General features: G+C 40.8%; 2 protein-coding genes across 6 annotated transcripts; both read left to right on the top strand.

Moving 5' to 3' along the window:
* The first annotated feature begins 1,761 nt into the window (after positions 1–1,761).
* Positions 1,762–10,623, top strand: LOC311485689 (tropomyosin alpha-1 chain-like). 5 transcript variants are annotated; one of them, XM_084541262.1, is made up of 10 exons: positions 1,762–1,890; positions 2,246–2,371; positions 4,306–4,439; positions 4,955–5,072; positions 5,232–5,302; positions 5,427–5,502; positions 5,617–5,679; positions 5,912–5,981; positions 6,590–6,668; positions 7,069–7,205. In XM_084541262.1, the coding sequence occupies exons 1-10, from the start codon at positions 1,777–1,779 to the stop codon at positions 7,070–7,072; spliced, it is 855 nt and encodes a 284-aa protein (XP_084397388.1). In that variant the 5' UTR covers positions 1,762–1,776; the 3' UTR covers positions 7,073–7,205. The 5 variants fall into 5 exon arrangements, with proteins under 5 accessions (XP_084397388.1, XP_084397387.1, XP_084397386.1 ...); XM_084541261.1 differs by lacking the exons at positions 6,590–6,668; positions 7,069–7,205 and adding an exon at positions 9,952–10,623; XM_084541264.1 differs by lacking the exons at positions 1,762–1,890; positions 2,246–2,371 and adding an exon at positions 3,389–3,618.
* Positions 10,624–10,776: 153 nt separating this feature from the next.
* Positions 10,777–18,446, top strand: fbxo22 (F-box protein 22). The gene is made up of 7 exons (XM_084541259.1): positions 10,777–11,356; positions 11,660–11,792; positions 12,182–12,263; positions 14,302–14,400; positions 15,820–15,972; positions 16,086–16,251; positions 16,632–18,446. Exons 1-7 carry the CDS (start codon positions 11,226–11,228, stop codon positions 17,023–17,025), a joined length of 1,158 nt encoding a protein of 385 aa, XP_084397385.1. The 5' UTR covers positions 10,777–11,225; the 3' UTR covers positions 17,026–18,446.
* Positions 18,447–18,518: the final 72 nt, after the last annotated feature.

Below are 18,518 nucleotides of genomic sequence, written 5' to 3'. Positions count from 1 at the left end.
ATGACTGGCATGCCTGGCTGGATGGCTCACAAAACACATGGCAGGATGACAACACAGTGACAGCTGACAGCCTTAAAAAAGCTCCACAGGAGGGATATCAGGCCAGACCACCAAAGAAATAAAACACGGCGGTGAGAAATACAGCAAAGGGGAACACTTTAATGCAAAAGTAGACCCCATGAAATATTATCTTAAATCCAATGACGACTGCTTTAATTCTCCTGTACTTTGAGTATTTAAACTAAGGAGCATGACGTTCTAATGATGCGTCAGGCCTTGGCTTGCAAAAAAAAGTAATATGAAAGTGTTTTTTTTGTGTGACCTATCATTTTCATTACTTTCAATTAGTTTTATGAAGATGGGAAGTGGCAGAGAATCAGATTGGAAAAGAATTGATGCTTCTTTTCTAAGTCAGACAAAGGGTAGGAGTGGCTATGAGGGCTGTGGACAAAATCCAGCAGGTGTTGTCCAAGCAGTAATATCCCAAAATATGCTCTCAATACATCACAAAGTTAATCCAAGGAGAGAGACAAAGGATCATCATGGCTTCTTAAAGGGAATGACAAAATTATTGTCAGCCTGGTTTGTCAGCTGTTATGAACTAGAACAAATGTTCATATTGTTGTCTTTGCAGGACTATTTTCAACCAATCATTGGTTTTTCCTGTGGTCCAGTGTTCCTAATGTGACCCAAAATTAATTACTGTGGTCGACACTAAAGTATAATTACTCGAGCATCCACCAGTCCTGACAGTGAAACAGCTGAGGCTGTCCCAGTGGCCCTGTGAACTATCACAGAGGCACAGTGAGGGGGCCGCTGAAATGCCAAAGCTTCTGTATCTTCCACTGTGCACACCACTGTATCCACCAGCGGCGGCACATTGGAGACAGAACACTCAGGCATGTATAGTGAGAGAGGAGCTCAACAAGCCAGATGATATAACCCTACAGAGAGCAGAGCCTATCTGATTGCTGCTCGGATGCTGGACTATGTTGTGAAGAGGGCGCTGAAATGATCCCTGCAACACAAACAAGCCATGCTGGCTAACATGACACCCCTCAAGGAGAGAAGAACTTTCACAGGGGGCTTAACTAATCACATATATTTGTTTTGTGTGAATAGCTCTGATGCATGAAATGCTATTGTAATCCATCCATTGCTGATCTCTGAATGAAGAAGAAAAATGTTGACATCTGAATGTAGGGTTTATTAAACAGCCTCAAAATCTTTGATATGGCATTGCTGGGTGTACAAATATACTCTAACTGTATGGCAAGGCCAATTAATATCTTATCTGCCTTCTTCTCATGTGACGTTCCTGGGTCATTTTTCTGGGTGATGATTGGGTCATTGTTTTCAGCACGTTTTTCCTAAATCCCCTCCCCTCAGATTGATTACTAACTCTTGAGTCTTGACACTCTACGTTCACTTGGAGGGTGTTACAAATAGGAGTGGACGTCTTGGTGTGAAGTGGGAGTGCCTTCCTGACGTCCGCACCCCATGTATAGTCATAGAAACGGTCAAATGTCTTGGAAGAGCGAATCAGTGAAGAGTTTCGGAGAAAAAGACAGGTCCCACGTTGACAAACAGCTGCAGTTGTTTCCAAAAAAGTATTGGGTATCCAGTAACTGCCTAGTCAAAGTACGTATTTGACTCACTACACACCAAGAGAGCTCGCACTCCAGCTTGGCGCCCAGTGTGGTTCAGACGCTCCGGTCCTTTCATTCAGTTTCTTTTGTTTTTGGTTTGCGCGGAGAGCCCCGACACTAAGCGGCCATGGATGCCATCAAGAAGAAGATGCAGATGCTCAAGCTCGACAAGGAGAACGCCTTGGACAGAGCTGAGCAGGCCGAGTCAGACAAGAAGGGATCTGAGGACAGGAGCAAACAGGTCGGCATTCAGTGTGAAACCTGCTCTGGTGTTTTTACGCACCGGTGCCAATGGCAGGATGCGCGTCGCGCTCCATGGTTCTTAACCAGTGTCCCACGACTGAGGATTAACATGTCTGGTTAGACTGACTAATACAAATCATAACAGCTTTATTTCTGGAATAAATTATTTCATGAAAATGTATTTTCATTATTCATCGTTCAGCTAAACATTTTTAATGATAAACCAAGATAGATTATTTTGACAGGTAGGCTTTAAGACTACATGTCTTCCTTTAAGAATAATTGTCTAAATGCTTGATGTAGTTTTTAAAGTAGCACAATATACAATCTCATCTCTCTTCTCCGCGTACCAGCTTGAGGATGACCTGGTAGCACTGCAGAAGAAGCTGAAGGGAACTGAGGATGAGTTGGACAAATACTCTGAAGCCCTGAAGGATGCACAGGAGAAATTGGAGCTCGCTGAGAAGAAAGCCGCAGATGTGAGTTATGGGCAGACGATACCACAGCTGATAACCCCTGGTGGGGAGCGCATTGCCTAATAGGCTGGTCACCACCTCTCTATACAGATTCACCAATGCTAGAGTTATGCAATGATCATTTATTACATACCTGTGGGCTGCATAGGATGAATATACGGATAGTTAATTTTAGCTCTTGTGCTGTATATGGTAAAGTCACAGCTCACTGGCTTACCGTGGCATTCCACGGCCATTTGGACGAATCTGAGGGACAGTGTCTGGTTTCAGTGATGCATTTTGCCGGAATATTTTGGCTTGTAAAATCCTTGACAGATTTGTGGTCGTACTGGTTTCAGTTGGCACCTCCACAGTTCAGGCCAACCCGGATGAAATTACCAGTTTATTGACTGCGTTTAATGTTAGGCCAATTAAGACTAATGAAGTACGTCACAAACAGAAACAACGACGTCAGCAAGTACACGACATAATATAAACTTTATTTAGCTAACAAATGCAGAAGAGGACATTATTTAGCTGCAACAAATTCAAAACAACATTAATAAAATAAAAATGAAACACATTTAAAAACTGCTGCTGTCCACATCAGTTTTAGCAGTTTGTGAGTAAAGTTGTTCCACTTGTAGTAGAAAATCAATAATAATAGGAACAATATTATTTAAAAAAATATAATTCACGGTAATTTAATGAATTAAACCTTTATTTAGGAGAGTCTGTGTAATTTAGACACCTTGTTGTAGCTCTAAATTAATGTTTGGAGCCGTGATTTTGATAGGGTTAGCTCAATTTAACAGTAGGGGATGAGCTTAAAATAGCGAATGGACTATTTACCTATGTAGTTGTCAAAAAATATAAACAGTGACATAAAATGCATTTTAAAAATCATTAGATATCGGAATAATTCACATATTTTTGATCCTGTCGATATATTTAATTGTTTACAAGTAAAATGAGTTACTTCCGGGGTTGATGGCACGTCCCAATCCTCATCAGCGGTTGATTAAAGGCGGTGGGGGCAGGGATCAAACGCGCCGCATCTCCAAGTGTGTGTGTCTGCGCTGAGGCTGCCCGCTCAGAGCTGAGAGGAAACTAGCTTAGCTGAGACAAATTGAGCAAAAATGGCCGGTGGGAGCTCCCTGGAAGCCGTGAAGAAGAAAATCAAGTCGTTGCAGGAGCAGGCCGATGCGGCGGAGGACCGGGCAGCGTTACTACAGCGGGAACTGAACCAGGAGAGGAGTTCGAGGGAAGCAGTAAGCTGCTAATGATTTAAGGCAATTAGTCCCCAGGCATCAGGCGTAAATCTGGTCAAAAAGCGTGGCGGCTAGGCCCGCAGCGATGCTCCTATGCTCGAATACAAGTCAGGTATCAGGTAGACGAGTTTGAAATTAGCACACTGTTGGATGCAGAGGATAGGATGGGCGGATGAAAGGACACCACCCGCTTCGTCCCGAATAAACAAACAGCCCCGTTACAAGTAGGCTAACATTACAGCAGCACCACAGGTCCTGTGAGATGGACGCCTCCCATGTGCTCCTAGCTAGTTGAAGCACCTGGAGATGCGTTTATTCTCCTCAGAAATACTAAATTATAGGCCAGTGTTGTAGCTAGTGCTTTTACAGGGAAGAAAACGAGACTTCTGTGAGACAAGATATTGCAGATTTTATGGGAGAGGGCTAATAAATTGAGGATAAAATGATATTGCTAACATCTCTTTAGTAATAAACAGGTGTTGGAAGAATAGAAATAACGTGAACAATGCAGCCTGTAGCACCCCTCCCTTGTGCTGGCCCCGCCTGACCCAGCCCATGGGGAGTATGGGATGCGTTGGGAATACTCAAATTCTGTAAAGCCAAATAAACCATACTGTTGAGCACAATTTAAACTATGCAAATGAACTTCATTTGACTCTCCGCGATTGCGGTGTCGTGCTCTCCCAGGCTGAGGCTGATGTAGCTTCCCTGAACAGACGTATCCAGCTGGTTGAGGAGGAGTTGGACCGTGCTCAGGAGCGTCTGGCCACTGCTCTGACCAAGCTGGAGGAGGCTGAGAAGGCTGCTGATGAGAGTGAGAGGTGGGGATCTTGCACCTGGAGCACGGATGTCACTTGGTTAATACAGTGCACTCGCATGCCGCGCAGTGTGTTGATATACATAGAATCACATTGTTTGTGTTTCTTAGCTCCCCTGTCATTGAATATTTTTTGTTGCGGATTAGAGTAGTGCTTATGAAAAGGCTGATGTTGGGACAAGCAGTTTTGATTTTTTTTCCCCAAGTAAAATAGTAGAAAATAACATCACTCTAATCCATTCATGTATTGGGTCCCCACTGTTGCAGGTCTTTTGGAGTGCCACGGTCTTGCGTTTCAGAAACATAGATGCATTTGTCTTGAATCTTCAAGAATCAAATATTTTTCTGAACAGCTTTATAGTAATAATCAACCTCTTTGGACATGATGCATGCTGTCCTCATATCTGGCTCGGTGCTGACACCAGTGGCTACAAGTTACACTGCAAGACAAACCACTGTGCTCTTTGTCACCCCGAGTAGAGGGAATTATGACTTACCTGACTTGTTTCTTTCTCACAGAGGCATGAAGGTCATTGAGAACAGGGCGATGAAGGACGAGGAGAAGATGGAGCTGCAGGAGATCCAGCTGAAGGAGGCCAAACACATTGCTGAGGAGGCTGACCGCAAATACGAGGAGGCAAGTTTCCCAGCTGTTCACTGCACTCTGGTCTTTGAGCTCATCTTAGATCTTTCAGCGGACATTGCTAGCTGTTTTTTTTTTTTCTTTTTCTTTTTTTTTGCCAGATGTATGTATTTAACCCAAGTGATAAATAATCATTGTGTGTTGTGACTTCAGGTGGCCCGTAAGCTGGTGATCATTGAGAGTGACCTGGAACGTACAGAGGAGCGTGCTGAGCTGTCTGAGGGGTAACGACGCTATTTCCTTCTTCCTCTATCGGTTTCACACATATTCTGTTGTGTTTTGGTTTTCACACATCTCTTTTTCTCTTTGGCGTATTTGTGTTTACTCAACCACACTGTAACTCAACAGCAAATGCGCTGAGCTTGACGAGGAGCTGAAAACAGTCCAGAACAACCTGAAGTCTCTAGAGGCCCAGGCTGAGAAGGTATGATCGCTAATGAATAATTCATACTTTAAATTCCTGAAATGTGTTTGAAACTTTGTGTATTACATTGTCTTGCATGGTTTTCCTAACTCTGGCCTTTGTATGTGATTACAGTACTCGCAGAAGGAGGACAAGTACGAGGAGGAGATCAAGGTCCTGACAGACAAGCTGAAGGAGGTGAGTTAGCGTTATGATAAATCACCACTGTGTCCATTTTTTGTGTAAATATGTCTCTGTCCTGTGTAAAATATTTCATGTGTGTTTTGTAAAGTTTCTTTTAAAACTCATTGGGTATTTGGATTAAATATGCTGACTATATATTTGTAAGCCTTTTTCCTGTAGAGCTGTGGTTAGTAATGTAAACCTCTTAATGGGAATTGCTAATGTTTGAACGTATTACTCCACTCAGGCTGAGACCCGTGCTGAGTTTGCAGAGAGATCAGTCGCCAAGCTTGAGAAGACCATTGATGACCTGGAGGGTATGAATCATTTACACTTGATTTATTGTGTTTATCAGAGTTTTTTGTCTTTTTGTAATGAGATTTTGGTTACTGTTACCACTCAGCTACAAAATGGGAAAAAAAAGTTATCTTATAAAACCATAAATACCATTTGTCTTTAATTTAATTGCTCAAAGGCACAACGAAAGCACAAGAAAGGAAAACCTCTTTTGTGTAAAGACTGATGCTGGTCAGCAGGTTGTTAAGTATCTCCACTGTCGGTTGTCAACCGGGGGGGAAAAACAACGATATGATGCACTGAGGCTGTTGTGATATTATTCATGTTGTCAAAGCCATTTCTCACCTCGGTGCTGTTTGGCAGTGTGGTGTAGTGACTGTTGATGGCCAGCTAGTCTTGAGTAGTGCTCGCGGGGTCATGGAACATACGAGGCAGTTTCTCTCTGACTCCTCAGGAATCTCTCACTACATCACCAGCTGTTCATGCGCCCTTCCTATTTCTGTCCTGCCTTTTTTTTCCTCAGTTTGTCTTTGTTTTTCCTTTGATTTTCATTCTCTGACGCTGTTATTTTTCCTTTTCTTATTTTCAAATCCTTTGCTACCCCCTGATATTAATTGCAACACAATAGATGAGCTGTATGCCCAGAAACTGAAGTACAAGGCCATCAGCGAGGAGCTGGACCACGCCCTCAACGACATGACTTCCATGTAATTCACCACGTTTGTTTCTGCTCAGTGCCTTAGATCTCAGCAACCCTAACCACTTATATCAGTATACAATAGCTCCCTCTTGTGGCATGTTTGAGTGCAGTGATTTTAACTCAGATAAATTAGTTTTTGAATCCACTTTCATGTGCCTAACATTGATTTGCGATTTGACTAAAGGTGTTTTACTGTGTTCTTAGTTTTAGATTTTGCCTTTTGACATGGGCAACTACTAAGTAGCACTGTTAGTTTCCCTTATCATTTTCCATCATTTGTAAGTTTTATTTTCTAGCTTTTCTGGCTTACTCCTGCATCCATTTTCCTCCTTTGCTTCTGCATGTCATTCATCTTTCATTCCTCCTTTCATTTTCCCCGCCAACATTTCTGTTCTTCTTCTTCACAGCTAAATTCTTACACCCTTCACTCCAGAAGCAGCTTGAACATCATCATTTCTCTCCTGTGCAGCGCAGCCCAACTTTGTCTCCTTTGTCTCTCTGTGTTTCTTTACTGCCCCGCCATGACTGCACATTGGGCCGTCGCTGCCAGCATCCTTCAATTTTCCGTGACTCATACAGAACTTTGAGCCATATTGCTTTCTGTAAAATAAACATTCTTCCATCTTTGTCAGCCCTTCCCTATTCTCTTGCGATGTTTCTTCATTTCCATTTGTCCCATCCCTTTTTTTTTTTGTTGTTTCTTTTTTTTGTCTATGTGTTTTAATTTATTTTGCTGAGTAGCATTTGAATAAACTCTGAAGCTCCTCCCCCATTTACTGTTCCTTTTTCTGTTTGAGAGGATCATTTGATATAATTGCAGTGCTGGTTGCTATTCTAATTGGAAATTCATTGAAATTCAATGCTTGTCCCTTTTGGTTTACCTCAGAATTCACGACGTTGGCAATTAGTAATTATCTTGGCTTATTCAGTCATTTAAGCTGCAGTTTCTGAGCATGTTCAGCTTCATCTATAGGGATTTTCTTGCAATCCTAGACCCAGTCTTCAACACTGAGCAGCTTCCCTGGTAGAAATGCAACAGAAGAAGTGTAACCAGTGTAATCAAATACATGCGAGTTATAGTTAAGCATAGCAAAGCAACTTGAATCCTGTGTAGAAATGGTCGTTTTTGCTACTAACATCACATGCTAATGTATAGACACGTATACAAAGATTCTGAATACGTTACGTGGTTATTGCAGAAGAAATGCTGAGGTTTTGATTTGATGAAAATGCAACCAGTTTCAAAGAAGAATCAGTAACTTTGGTTGAGAAATCACAAACGTGTTCTTAGTTTCCTGTATGATCATCGTAGCTTGAAGTCCTACACCATATCTACTGACGTTGAATAACTGAATTGAATTCTCATTGGTCACAAGGCTATATTCACAATATCTGTGGCAATAAGAAACGTTAAAATACAATTTAAAAAAGCAACAATGACTGTGTATTCTGCTTTAGTTAAACAAGAAAGCAAGCTAGTGATGGTTCACAACCTTTTTTGAAATGTTACCTTTACCTTGTTGTGTTCATGCAGATGATGGTTCATCCGCTTGAACACGAACTGACTCTTGTCACTAACTCTTTATCTTTTGTACTAACACGCCTTCTGTCTGTTTCCTCTCTTACCTGCTTTCTGACTGTCAAGACCATCTATACAAGCAGCTTGAGAAAAACCATCTTCTGACCAATGAACTGAGAGTAGCCTTGAACGAGGCGTAAACTGGAATGGGCTCTCGTATGCTTTATTTTTCCTGAAGTTTGAATGTCCAAGAATATTGTATGAGACAACTGTGTATGTGATAGCTACACAAACCAAGCGATGCTTTGAACAAATGGGAGTACAAACTGAGGATTCTTTCACATTATGCATGCTTAAAGTGCAGTTTCAAGTGGGAGGACTGACAACCTCGGGTCAGGAAATGTTACGGCATGGATTTAATATACATTCTCGGTTATAGTCGGGGCTGTAGTACATGAAACTGGCTTTAATCTGCATTGTGCTAGTGTTCATGTGTTAAAGGCTGGTGATGGTTCTTGGGCCCCACACCAGGGGAAAGCTTAAAATACTACAAGAGGCCGAAAGTTCTTTCTAAATCCCTGACACTAAACCAAATTTCAACACCAAAACTACACAAAAATAATGAATTATAAACTGAAACTGTATATGATGATTTCTCTGATGTACTGAGATCAAAACGGCTACTATGGTAATGCAGAGTTGACCTGCTGCTCCATAGGGAGTTTTAGTTTTCAGTCTGTAGCAATACAGTAACAATTGTTGAGTTTCTATAATAACACATCCACCCATGCCAAAAGGAAGATCTTAGGTACTGAACACTTACTTCACTTAAAGCTAAATGGTAGCACCGGACAAATATGTCACTTGGCATGTAGCAGTGAGAGCGCAGTGCCGGCCATTGTTAATATGGAACCTGTGGCTATTGAGGGTGTGAACGTATGAACTACTCTGAAACCTGGCAGCACTGTGTCTGTAAAAAGTAGAGCGGGATTTTTAAATTACAATAAAGGCAAAATAATGATGTATAAAGGGTAGGGAAGGGTTGGGGGTTAAATTGGTCCTCAGACTTATGTTGAGGTTAGATTTTCTGATTAACTTGAAACTGCTTGAAGAGAATCATAGGACTTGATACTGTAAGCCCAGCATGGTTCAAATCCGTCCAAGATTGCTTTGGACCATTCTTTGTTCCTAGAAACCGCTCATTCAGTCTTGACTACAGCCCTGTCTATAGCTTGAGTGTAACATTTACTTCATGCTTTAAAGGTCCAGTGTGTAGGATTCATGTAGTCTGTTAGCAGAAACAGAACATAGTATTAATAAATATTTTTCATTGCTGTATTTCTGCATTGTTTTTCATTAGCTTAGAATGAACCACTGAAGCTCGCCAAGTTGTGCCACTATGTTTCTACAGTAGCCATTGGTGCACCATTGGTTCTTTCACAAGCTAAGGTATTAGGGAAGGGTGTACATTTTGGTTGCAGTCTGCAATCTCAACAATAGAGGGCGCTTAATCTTGGCCACTGGTCCTTTAAAGATGAACTAAAAATGGGATTTTGGGTTTGTGGAATAGGCTCACAATATTAACGATGTGAACTTACTCAATGAATGCTAACCTGTTACTGAAAACAAACAAACAAAAAAAAAAGGTTTCTAACAATATCCAGCACATGTTTAACTCTGTTATACTGGACTAGAGCTTTGTCTGTTCTCTGCATCTTTGCAGCCACAGTTTGTTTTATGCTTTTTAACTGATGCAATGCTATATTAACAGATAAACTCACACGGGCTAAAGAAGAGGGCCTGAGCGTAAAGCAGATGCTGGATCAGACTCTAATGGAGATGGTCAACATTTGACCCAGCTCTGTCCCTATCCCCACATTGCTACGTCTACTCTGAATATGGCTGACTACAGCATTTGGCTGCTACAGATAATGTGGGTGCTTGTGTTTATTCATCTCCCCTTGTCATCTTGAAGACACAAATTCTACAAAAGTAGCAGAGTAAACTTTGAGCTACAGTTCATCTACACTGTTTTTTTACATGCTGTATTGAAAGGTCAGTTAAAATTCACTGTTTATCTTTAATGGTTTACATGTATATGTTGGGAATTTGCACTTGTTCTGGGGAAAACTACTGCACATGAACATCATGAATAAAGCCATAATTTAAGCAAAGTTTATATAGAAGGGACTTTTATTATATGTACTTTTGTAAAGCTGCTTGAGTGTGTCAGTTTCTCCTGTATTGTAAACATTTATTCATAGCCAGTGATCACTTCCACTTTAGCAAGGAAGGGATTGTTAGCACAGCTGTAAATGTACTGTATTGTTTCAGCTAAGCAAAATAGATACTTGCACCACTGGACTTGTCTGTTCCTCCTCTAGATGTTTTTGTTCTAAAATTTGATTTGCTTAATCTAGCGTCTCCTGTTTTATCTTGGAAATGTAACAGTCTTGAATAAAAAGCTGAGACAAGTAATTTACTTGATGTAACACCAAATGCTTTCTCTGTTCTCTTCAGTACAGGCGAATTACTAGAATACTAAATAAATAAGAAACCTTTACTTGTAATTGTATCTTAACATGAAGTGCAAATTACACCACTAAACTACCTAGTTCACTTGTCATTTTTAAGTGGAGTTTAAATTGAAAAAAAACACAAGGCATTTGACTGTTATGAGTCCTAACATATAGACACAAATGTGTTGTTCAGCAGTGGTTCTCAACCCTTTTTTTTTTTTGTTTGTTTGTTTTTTTGTTTCCATTAAATGAAACATTATGAACCGATATCACATTATTCTATCAAGAAGGAATGCATCAGAAATGCACTAATTCAGAAATACATGCTTTATCTTATCACTAACCAACACAAAAGTTCATGCCCTTCATCAGGTTTTCCAAGTAACTGAATGCGAGCAGCTTGACTGCAGCAGCTCTTCCTCGCCGCTGGGGGCGGTGTCTGCCTCCAGCACCTTTAGCTGTACAGAGGTTAAAGTGCGTAGCTGTGCGACAGTGCTGGAAATCCCACAACCTGAGAGAGACCAATATGAGTGAAAATCATTTTTTAGGTGATTCTTTTCAAGACAGCAAGGCTGCGTACGTACTCAGCAATGTTGCCGAGGTGGTTGAGAGAATTTTGACCTTCATACCGACCAAATCTCTTCTCCGGATCGCGAGGTAACGGATATGTTTATGTGCTAAACTGTTAACTTAGCTAACGTTAGAGGCCGTCGAATGGGAGTCAAAGTGTTGTTTTCAGTGTACATAAAGTTACAGTACAGCTAGGAAGCTAAAGGGGTGCTTATTATACTTCTTTTTCTTGATATTGTGGGTCAGTTTCTTTCCGCTGCTCTGTCGTATTCTTGACTAAAGCGTAAACAAACAAGCTAACTCCTTGTGAAGTTTCGGTTTCGCTAGCAGGTGAATTTTTGGTTCGTGTCAGTGTGAGCAGACTATGAATGTGTCTGTGGTTTTCCTCAGTGTGAGCAGACTGTGGAGAAACTGTGCCCGCAGAGTGCTCCGGACCCAGCAGCAGCTGACATGGGTGTCAGCCTGTGGGTCGTCCACCTCGGAGGCCCACGTCCTCTGCAGCGTCCTGGCTGAAGAAGTGGAGGTAAACAACTGAACTGCACTTTAAAGGGAAGTTGTGTTGGGCCAACAAGTGAAAATCTAGAAAACAAGACTAAACCAGCAGGAAATATTCCTCCTATGGTCCTTTATGCAAGCGCTTGTCTTATCTTGGTGAGCGGGTACATTTATTTTAAGTTTATGGCGGGTCGAAGTTTAATCACTACTGGCTCCCTCTTTGGGTAGACAATACAAATGCAGCCAAATATTGTTCTAGATACCGATGGGAAAGACTTACACAATAAACAATTTGTTGGTGATGACATGTTTAGAATGATGTGCCATATTTTTAAAGTTGTGTATCATAGTTAAGTTAATAAAAACTTAAATCTACTTAAAACTACTTAAATCTCCTGTGCTTCTGATTATTTCCAGAAAGTCTTTCTCCTGCCCAAAACAGTTCTGGCAATGGTAGACTGTGAGGCCTTCAATGGACAAGCTTATTGCTACAGCAAAGGTCGGTACTGTTTACTGTCGTATTATTGGTTATGTTGATGTGTTTATTAACAGAAGTGTCAGATAGTGTCAGATGTCACTTCTCACAGTAGGAAACCACAGGTGTATTAATCATGGCTGCACTCAGCTTAGCATGCTGGTTTACTGTCATGGCTTACAGGGACACCTAGTAGCACTCAGTCAGTATTAATACACCTTTGCTATCTTATGTGACAAGTCAGTATGTGTGTGTTGGAATAGGCCAACGGTTTGAGTTCTGCTGGTACAAATACACATCCTGTATGAAGAAAGTGACGTAATGCAACAGTCAGACGACCTATTCAGAAATAATTATATTAAATCTAAAGCGCAGAAATAAGTAATAAGTGATTTTCAGTTGAATGTCCTATCAGTTCTGTTTGATATGCTTTAACCAAATGAACAGCACCACCACAAGTGTGTAAAACTTCAGTACGACTTTTACACACATTTTACAGAGAGTGGAAAACTTTCACATAAACTCACTTTCCATTTAGATACACGGCTGAGAACAAATGCTTTCTAATATAAGAGTCCTGCAATACGTCTTAGCTTCATGAAGTTTGTAGTATTCAGTATTTGGTTAAAATAACTGAGAGCGCTGTTGATTCAACAGTGTTTTCACTGTGGAGGCTGTGGTACTATAGTACTATTTAATTGTATTGAATTTCTGTTATTTTGTTAGCCCCAAACTACATCCTCCAAAATGATCATACAGTTGAATCACCACATTCCTTACACTGTTTCAACATCAACTGAACATTATAACGGTCATGACAGTAAGATTAAGAGCAGGACCCTTAGTTTTATATATTCACAGGTTTATTTGGTTTTTGGTCGCATTTGCTAGTAAACGTAAAAGTAAAGTGTCTATCTTATCTCTAGGATTGTACTTTTGGTAGGGTACTAAAATTTAACTTCCTACTCACGATATCTTCCGGCACACGGGTGTGATGAGTGTACTTCCTGTGTTTGGGGACAGCTGAGCTTGTACTAACTGAAATAGGTTCTTATTTAGCTCAGATAGTATTACAGCAATGTCATATGTTGAGTTTATCTTTCAAACATTGTTGTATCTATGTTTTAAAGGAACTTAAATAAGTGTTCTTTGTAGGTGTAAATGTCTGTGAATCTAAAATTAATACTATATAATTGAATGGATAGACACACAGTGCTGTGCAGATGTTTCTAGGTACTGAAAGTATTGCATGGTTCCTTTCAACAGTAATGCAGTAAACAGACAAAACATTGTCTCACTTAAAACGCCCATAAATTCAGGATAGATTGTTGTGTGAGCTTGTGGTCTTATGAAGATTGTTAGAATCCATCTGTCCAGAAAGTGAGTTTGCTCCAATCATCTCGGAGAACAGTTCTTATGTAGAGATAGTCTCGGTCTCTTCTGTCTCTTCTGGAAGCTAGACCAAGTTCCCAGCCTACACGTTTTCTTGCGGTAAAAAATTGGTCTGGAAACACGCTCTTGGGAATTGATTATGCTCCAACAAAAATATGCTGGGACAATCAAATGGCTTTAGTGGTGATGGACAGAAGAGAAACTGCAGTGTAGTCTCCATGACATCTGAACGCCGTGGAGATTAATTTGTTTACAGCAAAATGGCTCTGATTAGTTGTAGGACTATCCGATTGCATGCAAAGTGTTTGTCACTTCTGTGACAAATGGCATGTTACAGTCTCATGTTCTGAAAAGAATTGAGTCAGGTTGTACCAGGTCACTCTCTTCATACAATCTTAAACTGAATAATGTTGAGATCATGGCTGTCACACAAACTGTTGCCAGACTCCTTGTCCTTTGTGTTGCTGAAGTTAGCTCTTTCTAACTCTGGCTGGATCTTTGAGGTTGTTGTCATCATGCAGAATGAATTTGGGATTGATCGGGTGCCTCCGTGATGGTACAGCTTGATGGATAGGAAGCTAAACAGCTGAAAGGCCTAAAACATTTGCACAGACTGCACCTCAGTGACCTTTCTCATTAACATGTTCTTTTTGCCTGATCTGCACTGAAGCCAAAAAGAGTCGCCAGAGTCCGGACGCTATTGAAGAACTCGACGTGCTCTTCCCCAAGAGCTGTGACTTCATGGGCATCGCTGTACCAGGCGTAGTCTGTAAGTGTTCCTCTGTTTTGTTTTTTTGTCCTTTTATTGAATTAAAAAATAGTATCACCCCTCCAACCCAAATCAAATCAAGCGTAGCTATGTACAAGAAATTGTGTCGTTCATTTACTTCTGTGCCCTGAAAACAAAAGCTAAATATGTTTTTTTAAGTGTATATTGGAGGAATAGTTAAGCAGAGAGGACGGTGCATTAATCCCTACCGCTGCTGCCTAGTTAGAAAGCACCACTGGTGGCTGGCATCTCTCCCTCTGATAGATTGCCTAGTCTGCCTGGTGCTCTACTCCCCATTTCTCCATATAATCACATCCCTCCGGAGAAGTGACTCTCCATAAGCCATGTTCTCTTTCCTCAAGATGATGGCTTATCAGGATCCCATCATTTGTCAGGTTTAATGGTAGCCTTGGCTGTTTGCTATAAGACTCAACATTTTGGGATATTGCATATGAGGGTCACCACAGGGTCGCCACGCACATCTAATTCACTAAATTAAATCTGGAATCTTACACCTCTATAAATTATAATAAATTTGCCAAATAGCCCAGAGTGCAACTTATCGTTGGTGCATGTCAGTAGAGGGGCTGTACATGATGCTGTATGTGTTTAAAAAATCACTTTTGACATTTTTTTCATAATCCTTTATCCGTATCCTCCACTCTGTTACAGATTATAGAATTTATAGAGTAATGTTGAATGTTTTCTCATTTTGAACACAATGAAAGGGTTTCTGTGATGTATGAATTTGGCTCACAAGCACCCCAAAATAAAAAAAAAAAACTAAACACAGTGGTGAATGCTGCCTCCTTTCTTGTGATCCTGTATATTTATGGTAGAAGAGATTGATGCTTTTAAATTTGCATGGTGAGGCATCCATCTGCTAAACCGTGAGTGCCCTTGATTGAGCGATTGATTCATGGCTGTGAAATCACATGCTGTGTGTCGAGTTTGCTGTGAGCTACTCATGGAGCTTGCTGATCGTTTTTTAATAACGTTAAACATTTAAAAACAACTCCCACCTGAGCGGCAAACACCACAGTAGACTGGTGAATATAAGTTGCAGCTCCTCTAATAGCCACTAGGCGGCGACTTCTAGAAACTGATTATACAAAAATCTAAATGAAATTCTGCTGGTTAATGTACAATTTATTTCACTTGATTGATGCAATAATAATAATAATAACACAGTAATAATACAATAATGCTTTAAGGTCTGGTCTGGGTTATTTTTACTCTTTTTGTTTTTCTTCCTTCTTTTAAAATGAGACTTTTCAGTGCACCTTCAAGGAGGTTATGAAGACCTCATTGAACTAATCTGCTTATAATATTTAACTGGAATGACAAAAAGTATTCAATTGACTATGTCCAGTATAAGAAATAGTTTTATGATTCTTCATGATTTGGCTCTTTGCACAGTGACACCCAGCGGCGCCCGATCCAACCCTCCACAGGAGTACCAGGAGGGGGAGGCTGGCTTTGCAATCATGTTCCCCAGCACTGAGGGCGTCAACATCAAGCCCTTTCACTTCTGTAAGAAGACCATCTCCCCGTCAGCGCTGAAAGAAGCAGGTGGGTGTAGACTCAGAAGTTAATTGCAATAATCGAATGTGAGAAATGCATCCGTAAAATCTTCCGTAACTCATTTTTATATTACTCTTTTACTTGGCGTCGTTCCCTTCCAGGACTTGTCGACAACCCAGACCTTCGTGTGGTGCTGATATTTGTCTATGAGGCATATAAATCTGGAGGAGCGCGCTTCCTCAACCAGATACTAGAGCCGCTGGCCAAGAGCAAAGCTCTGATCGCTGGAGGGCTGGTAGAAAGTGTGTTCTCTCCTCCCAGACAATGGTGAGTTTATGAAATGAATGTAGCACAAAAATGTACCAAGTGACTTGCTATAAATATCATTTTCATTCAGATATTATAGGTTAATAGTTTTTTTTCTCAAACATATTCTTGCCCAGGGTTTATTCTGAACCATCAAATAGTCATAGTAAAGTTTAAAAGACTTCCAGCTCTAGTCTAGTCTACAACGCCAGGGAATATATCTGCTGGTGTTGTTCATATCTGATTTTAGTGATTGACGTCTGTATTGCTCTGTTGCTTATCCCATTTGGCTCACTGCCTGTAGGCTCTGATTGAGTTTGACAAATAATGGCGGTGTCTGAGCTGAATTATTAGTAGCATTTTTACTACGCGCTCACACTTTCTATCATCTCTCACTGTAGCTGTAGCCAGGGTGCGTACGGTGTGGTGGGCCTGGCCCTGAGTGGCCCTAAGGTGCAGGGGGCGTCTGTGCTCTTGGACCATGACATCAGCAACGCAAAGACAGCCGAAGCCACGATCCGGCGGCTGAAGGCGGCCAAAATTCCAGAGAAAAACACCCTGGGGTTCATGTTCGCCTGCGTGGGGAGAGGCCAGAACTACTACAACAACCAGACCAATGTAGAGGCTGACGCTTTTCACAAGGTGTTCCCCAACACTCCGCTATTTGGCCTGTTTGGCAACGGCGAGATTGGCTGCGACAGAATCATCAAAGATGACTACACGCTGTGCGACACCGACACGGACTGCCTGCAGCACGAGTACACTACGGTCATGACCCTAGTCCATCTAGGCTGACTGTCCTGCAGTAACAATGAACATGCAGGATAAAAGACAACCCATTGTGCTCTTGTTTGCAACAGCAGTCAGTAACAACAAACATTATGTACAGAGTGTCACGACTCAAGAGTACTGCTGCCTGAATTTCTGCTCACAAAGCAGGAAAATTGTCCCTTAAACCATCAAGGGAATTGCAACATTTGGGAAATCGTGTCCCATGGAGATTTAAATCTAGTGAGATCAGACATGAAAAAAAACAAAAACATTGGAAATTCAGATGTGATACAGCACTCTTGTGAAATATATTTGTGTATATTTTCCCAAATTTCACGCACAGACAAGGCACACCTTACTGTCTGATGTCAGCCTCATGGTCTGTTTGCTTTGCGGGTGAGTAAATGATTCACACCTGTTGTTATAGTTGTTGATTCAGCGAAGGCACTTTTCTTTTATTCATGTAAGTAAACGAGTGTGGTCTTACTTCCACAAAATCAAGGTGATCTTGATTAGAACGCTTTTGCTCCTTGTGTCGGTTTTACATTTAAGGGTTTTACATGATATTTCTTACCAATGGAGAAATTAAACTACCTTACCACCCTGCAAATGAATACTCCTCTATCTCATCTACCACTGTGTGTATGGGCACATGAAGAATTCAGTCAGAACTTCACAGCGCACCTTTTGCCTTCGCCCACATGTCAGGGGGATATTTAATTTAACTGCTGGACTTAATGGTAACATCGTGTCCTCAGCTTCTGCGGCTCCCTCCGCAAATCATGAGCGAGAACAAGGCAGAGCATCTGTCCAGCTGGCTCTGTAAGCAACACTTTCACATCCCTTTAGTCTCTTGGCTCCTGTACAACATCCAATTTCAGGAGGCAAGCGTTCGGAAATAATTAAAGAAGGCTCTAAAGTTAGGTGGAAAAAGTTAATGTCATTTTGGGGGCATTAAATAATAAATATTATTTGCTTTTTTTAACAAAAAAAAAAACAAAACTAGGTGCACATTTAAATATCTAGTTTTCAGAAAATCTACTTAATGCTACAGATTCCCAGATTCCCCTCCCTCTTCCCAGGTTGCCCTCCCAGTCCATATCTCCCTTTCCAAATACCTTGGTGACATAAAGGTGCAATTTCCATGATATACTGTACATGTTAGTTGGTCAGTTAGTCGCTGTTATATGTTGCTGGTATTCAGCTTTTCTGTAACAAAAATGCAACAATGATTGTAGTGAGAAAATTCCATTATTTTACCTTTTGTTTTATTAAGGAAATAATATCTTCATTCCTTGCATTGTACATCCATTTCCATTAATAGTTTGTAGAAAAGGAAATTAAATAGTCTTTTAAGTTAGTCTAACTGCTTCTTTTTGGTGTTGATGGACTTTTCTACATGTGCCAAATCCTATCTATCATCTCAATAAATTACAATATGTGTAGATATGTGCTTGTTTTTTTGTTTTTTTTCTTTCTTTATTTTTGGCTTTAAAGACGGCACCAGCCAGCACCAC

Source organism: Chelon labrosus (genome assembly GCF_963514085.1).
Source record: "Chelon labrosus genome assembly, chromosome: 3".
NCBI classification, from domain to species: Eukaryota; Metazoa; Chordata; class Actinopteri; order Mugiliformes; family Mugilidae; genus Chelon; species Chelon labrosus.
Note: the sequence above shows the minus strand (reverse complement) of the source record. Positions and strands in the feature narration are given on the sequence as shown.

Excerpts from the sequence above, each read along its gene's own strand:
- LOC311485689 (XM_084541260.1), top strand. The coding sequence starts at position 3,487 with ATGGCCGGTGGGAGCTCCCTGGAAGCCGTGAAGAAGAAAATCAAGTCG. Across the intron at positions 5,503-5,616 it reads TAGAGGCCCAGGCTGAGAAG|TACTCGCAGAAGGAGGACAA; the intron begins GTATGATCGCTA and ends ATGTGATTACAG. Across the intron at positions 5,680-5,911 it reads TGACAGACAAGCTGAAGGAG|GCTGAGACCCGTGCTGAGTT; the intron begins GTGAGTTAGCGT and ends TACTCCACTCAG.
- fbxo22 (XM_084541259.1), top strand. The coding sequence starts at position 11,226 with ATGAGTGAAAATCATTTTTTAGGTGATTCTTTTCAAGACAGCAAGGCT. Across the intron at positions 11,793-12,181 it reads TCCTGGCTGAAGAAGTGGAG|AAAGTCTTTCTCCTGCCCAA; the intron begins GTAAACAACTGA and ends GATTATTTCCAG. Across the intron at positions 16,252-16,631 it reads TTCTCTCCTCCCAGACAATG|CTGTAGCCAGGGTGCGTACG; the intron begins GTGAGTTTATGA and ends CTCTCACTGTAG.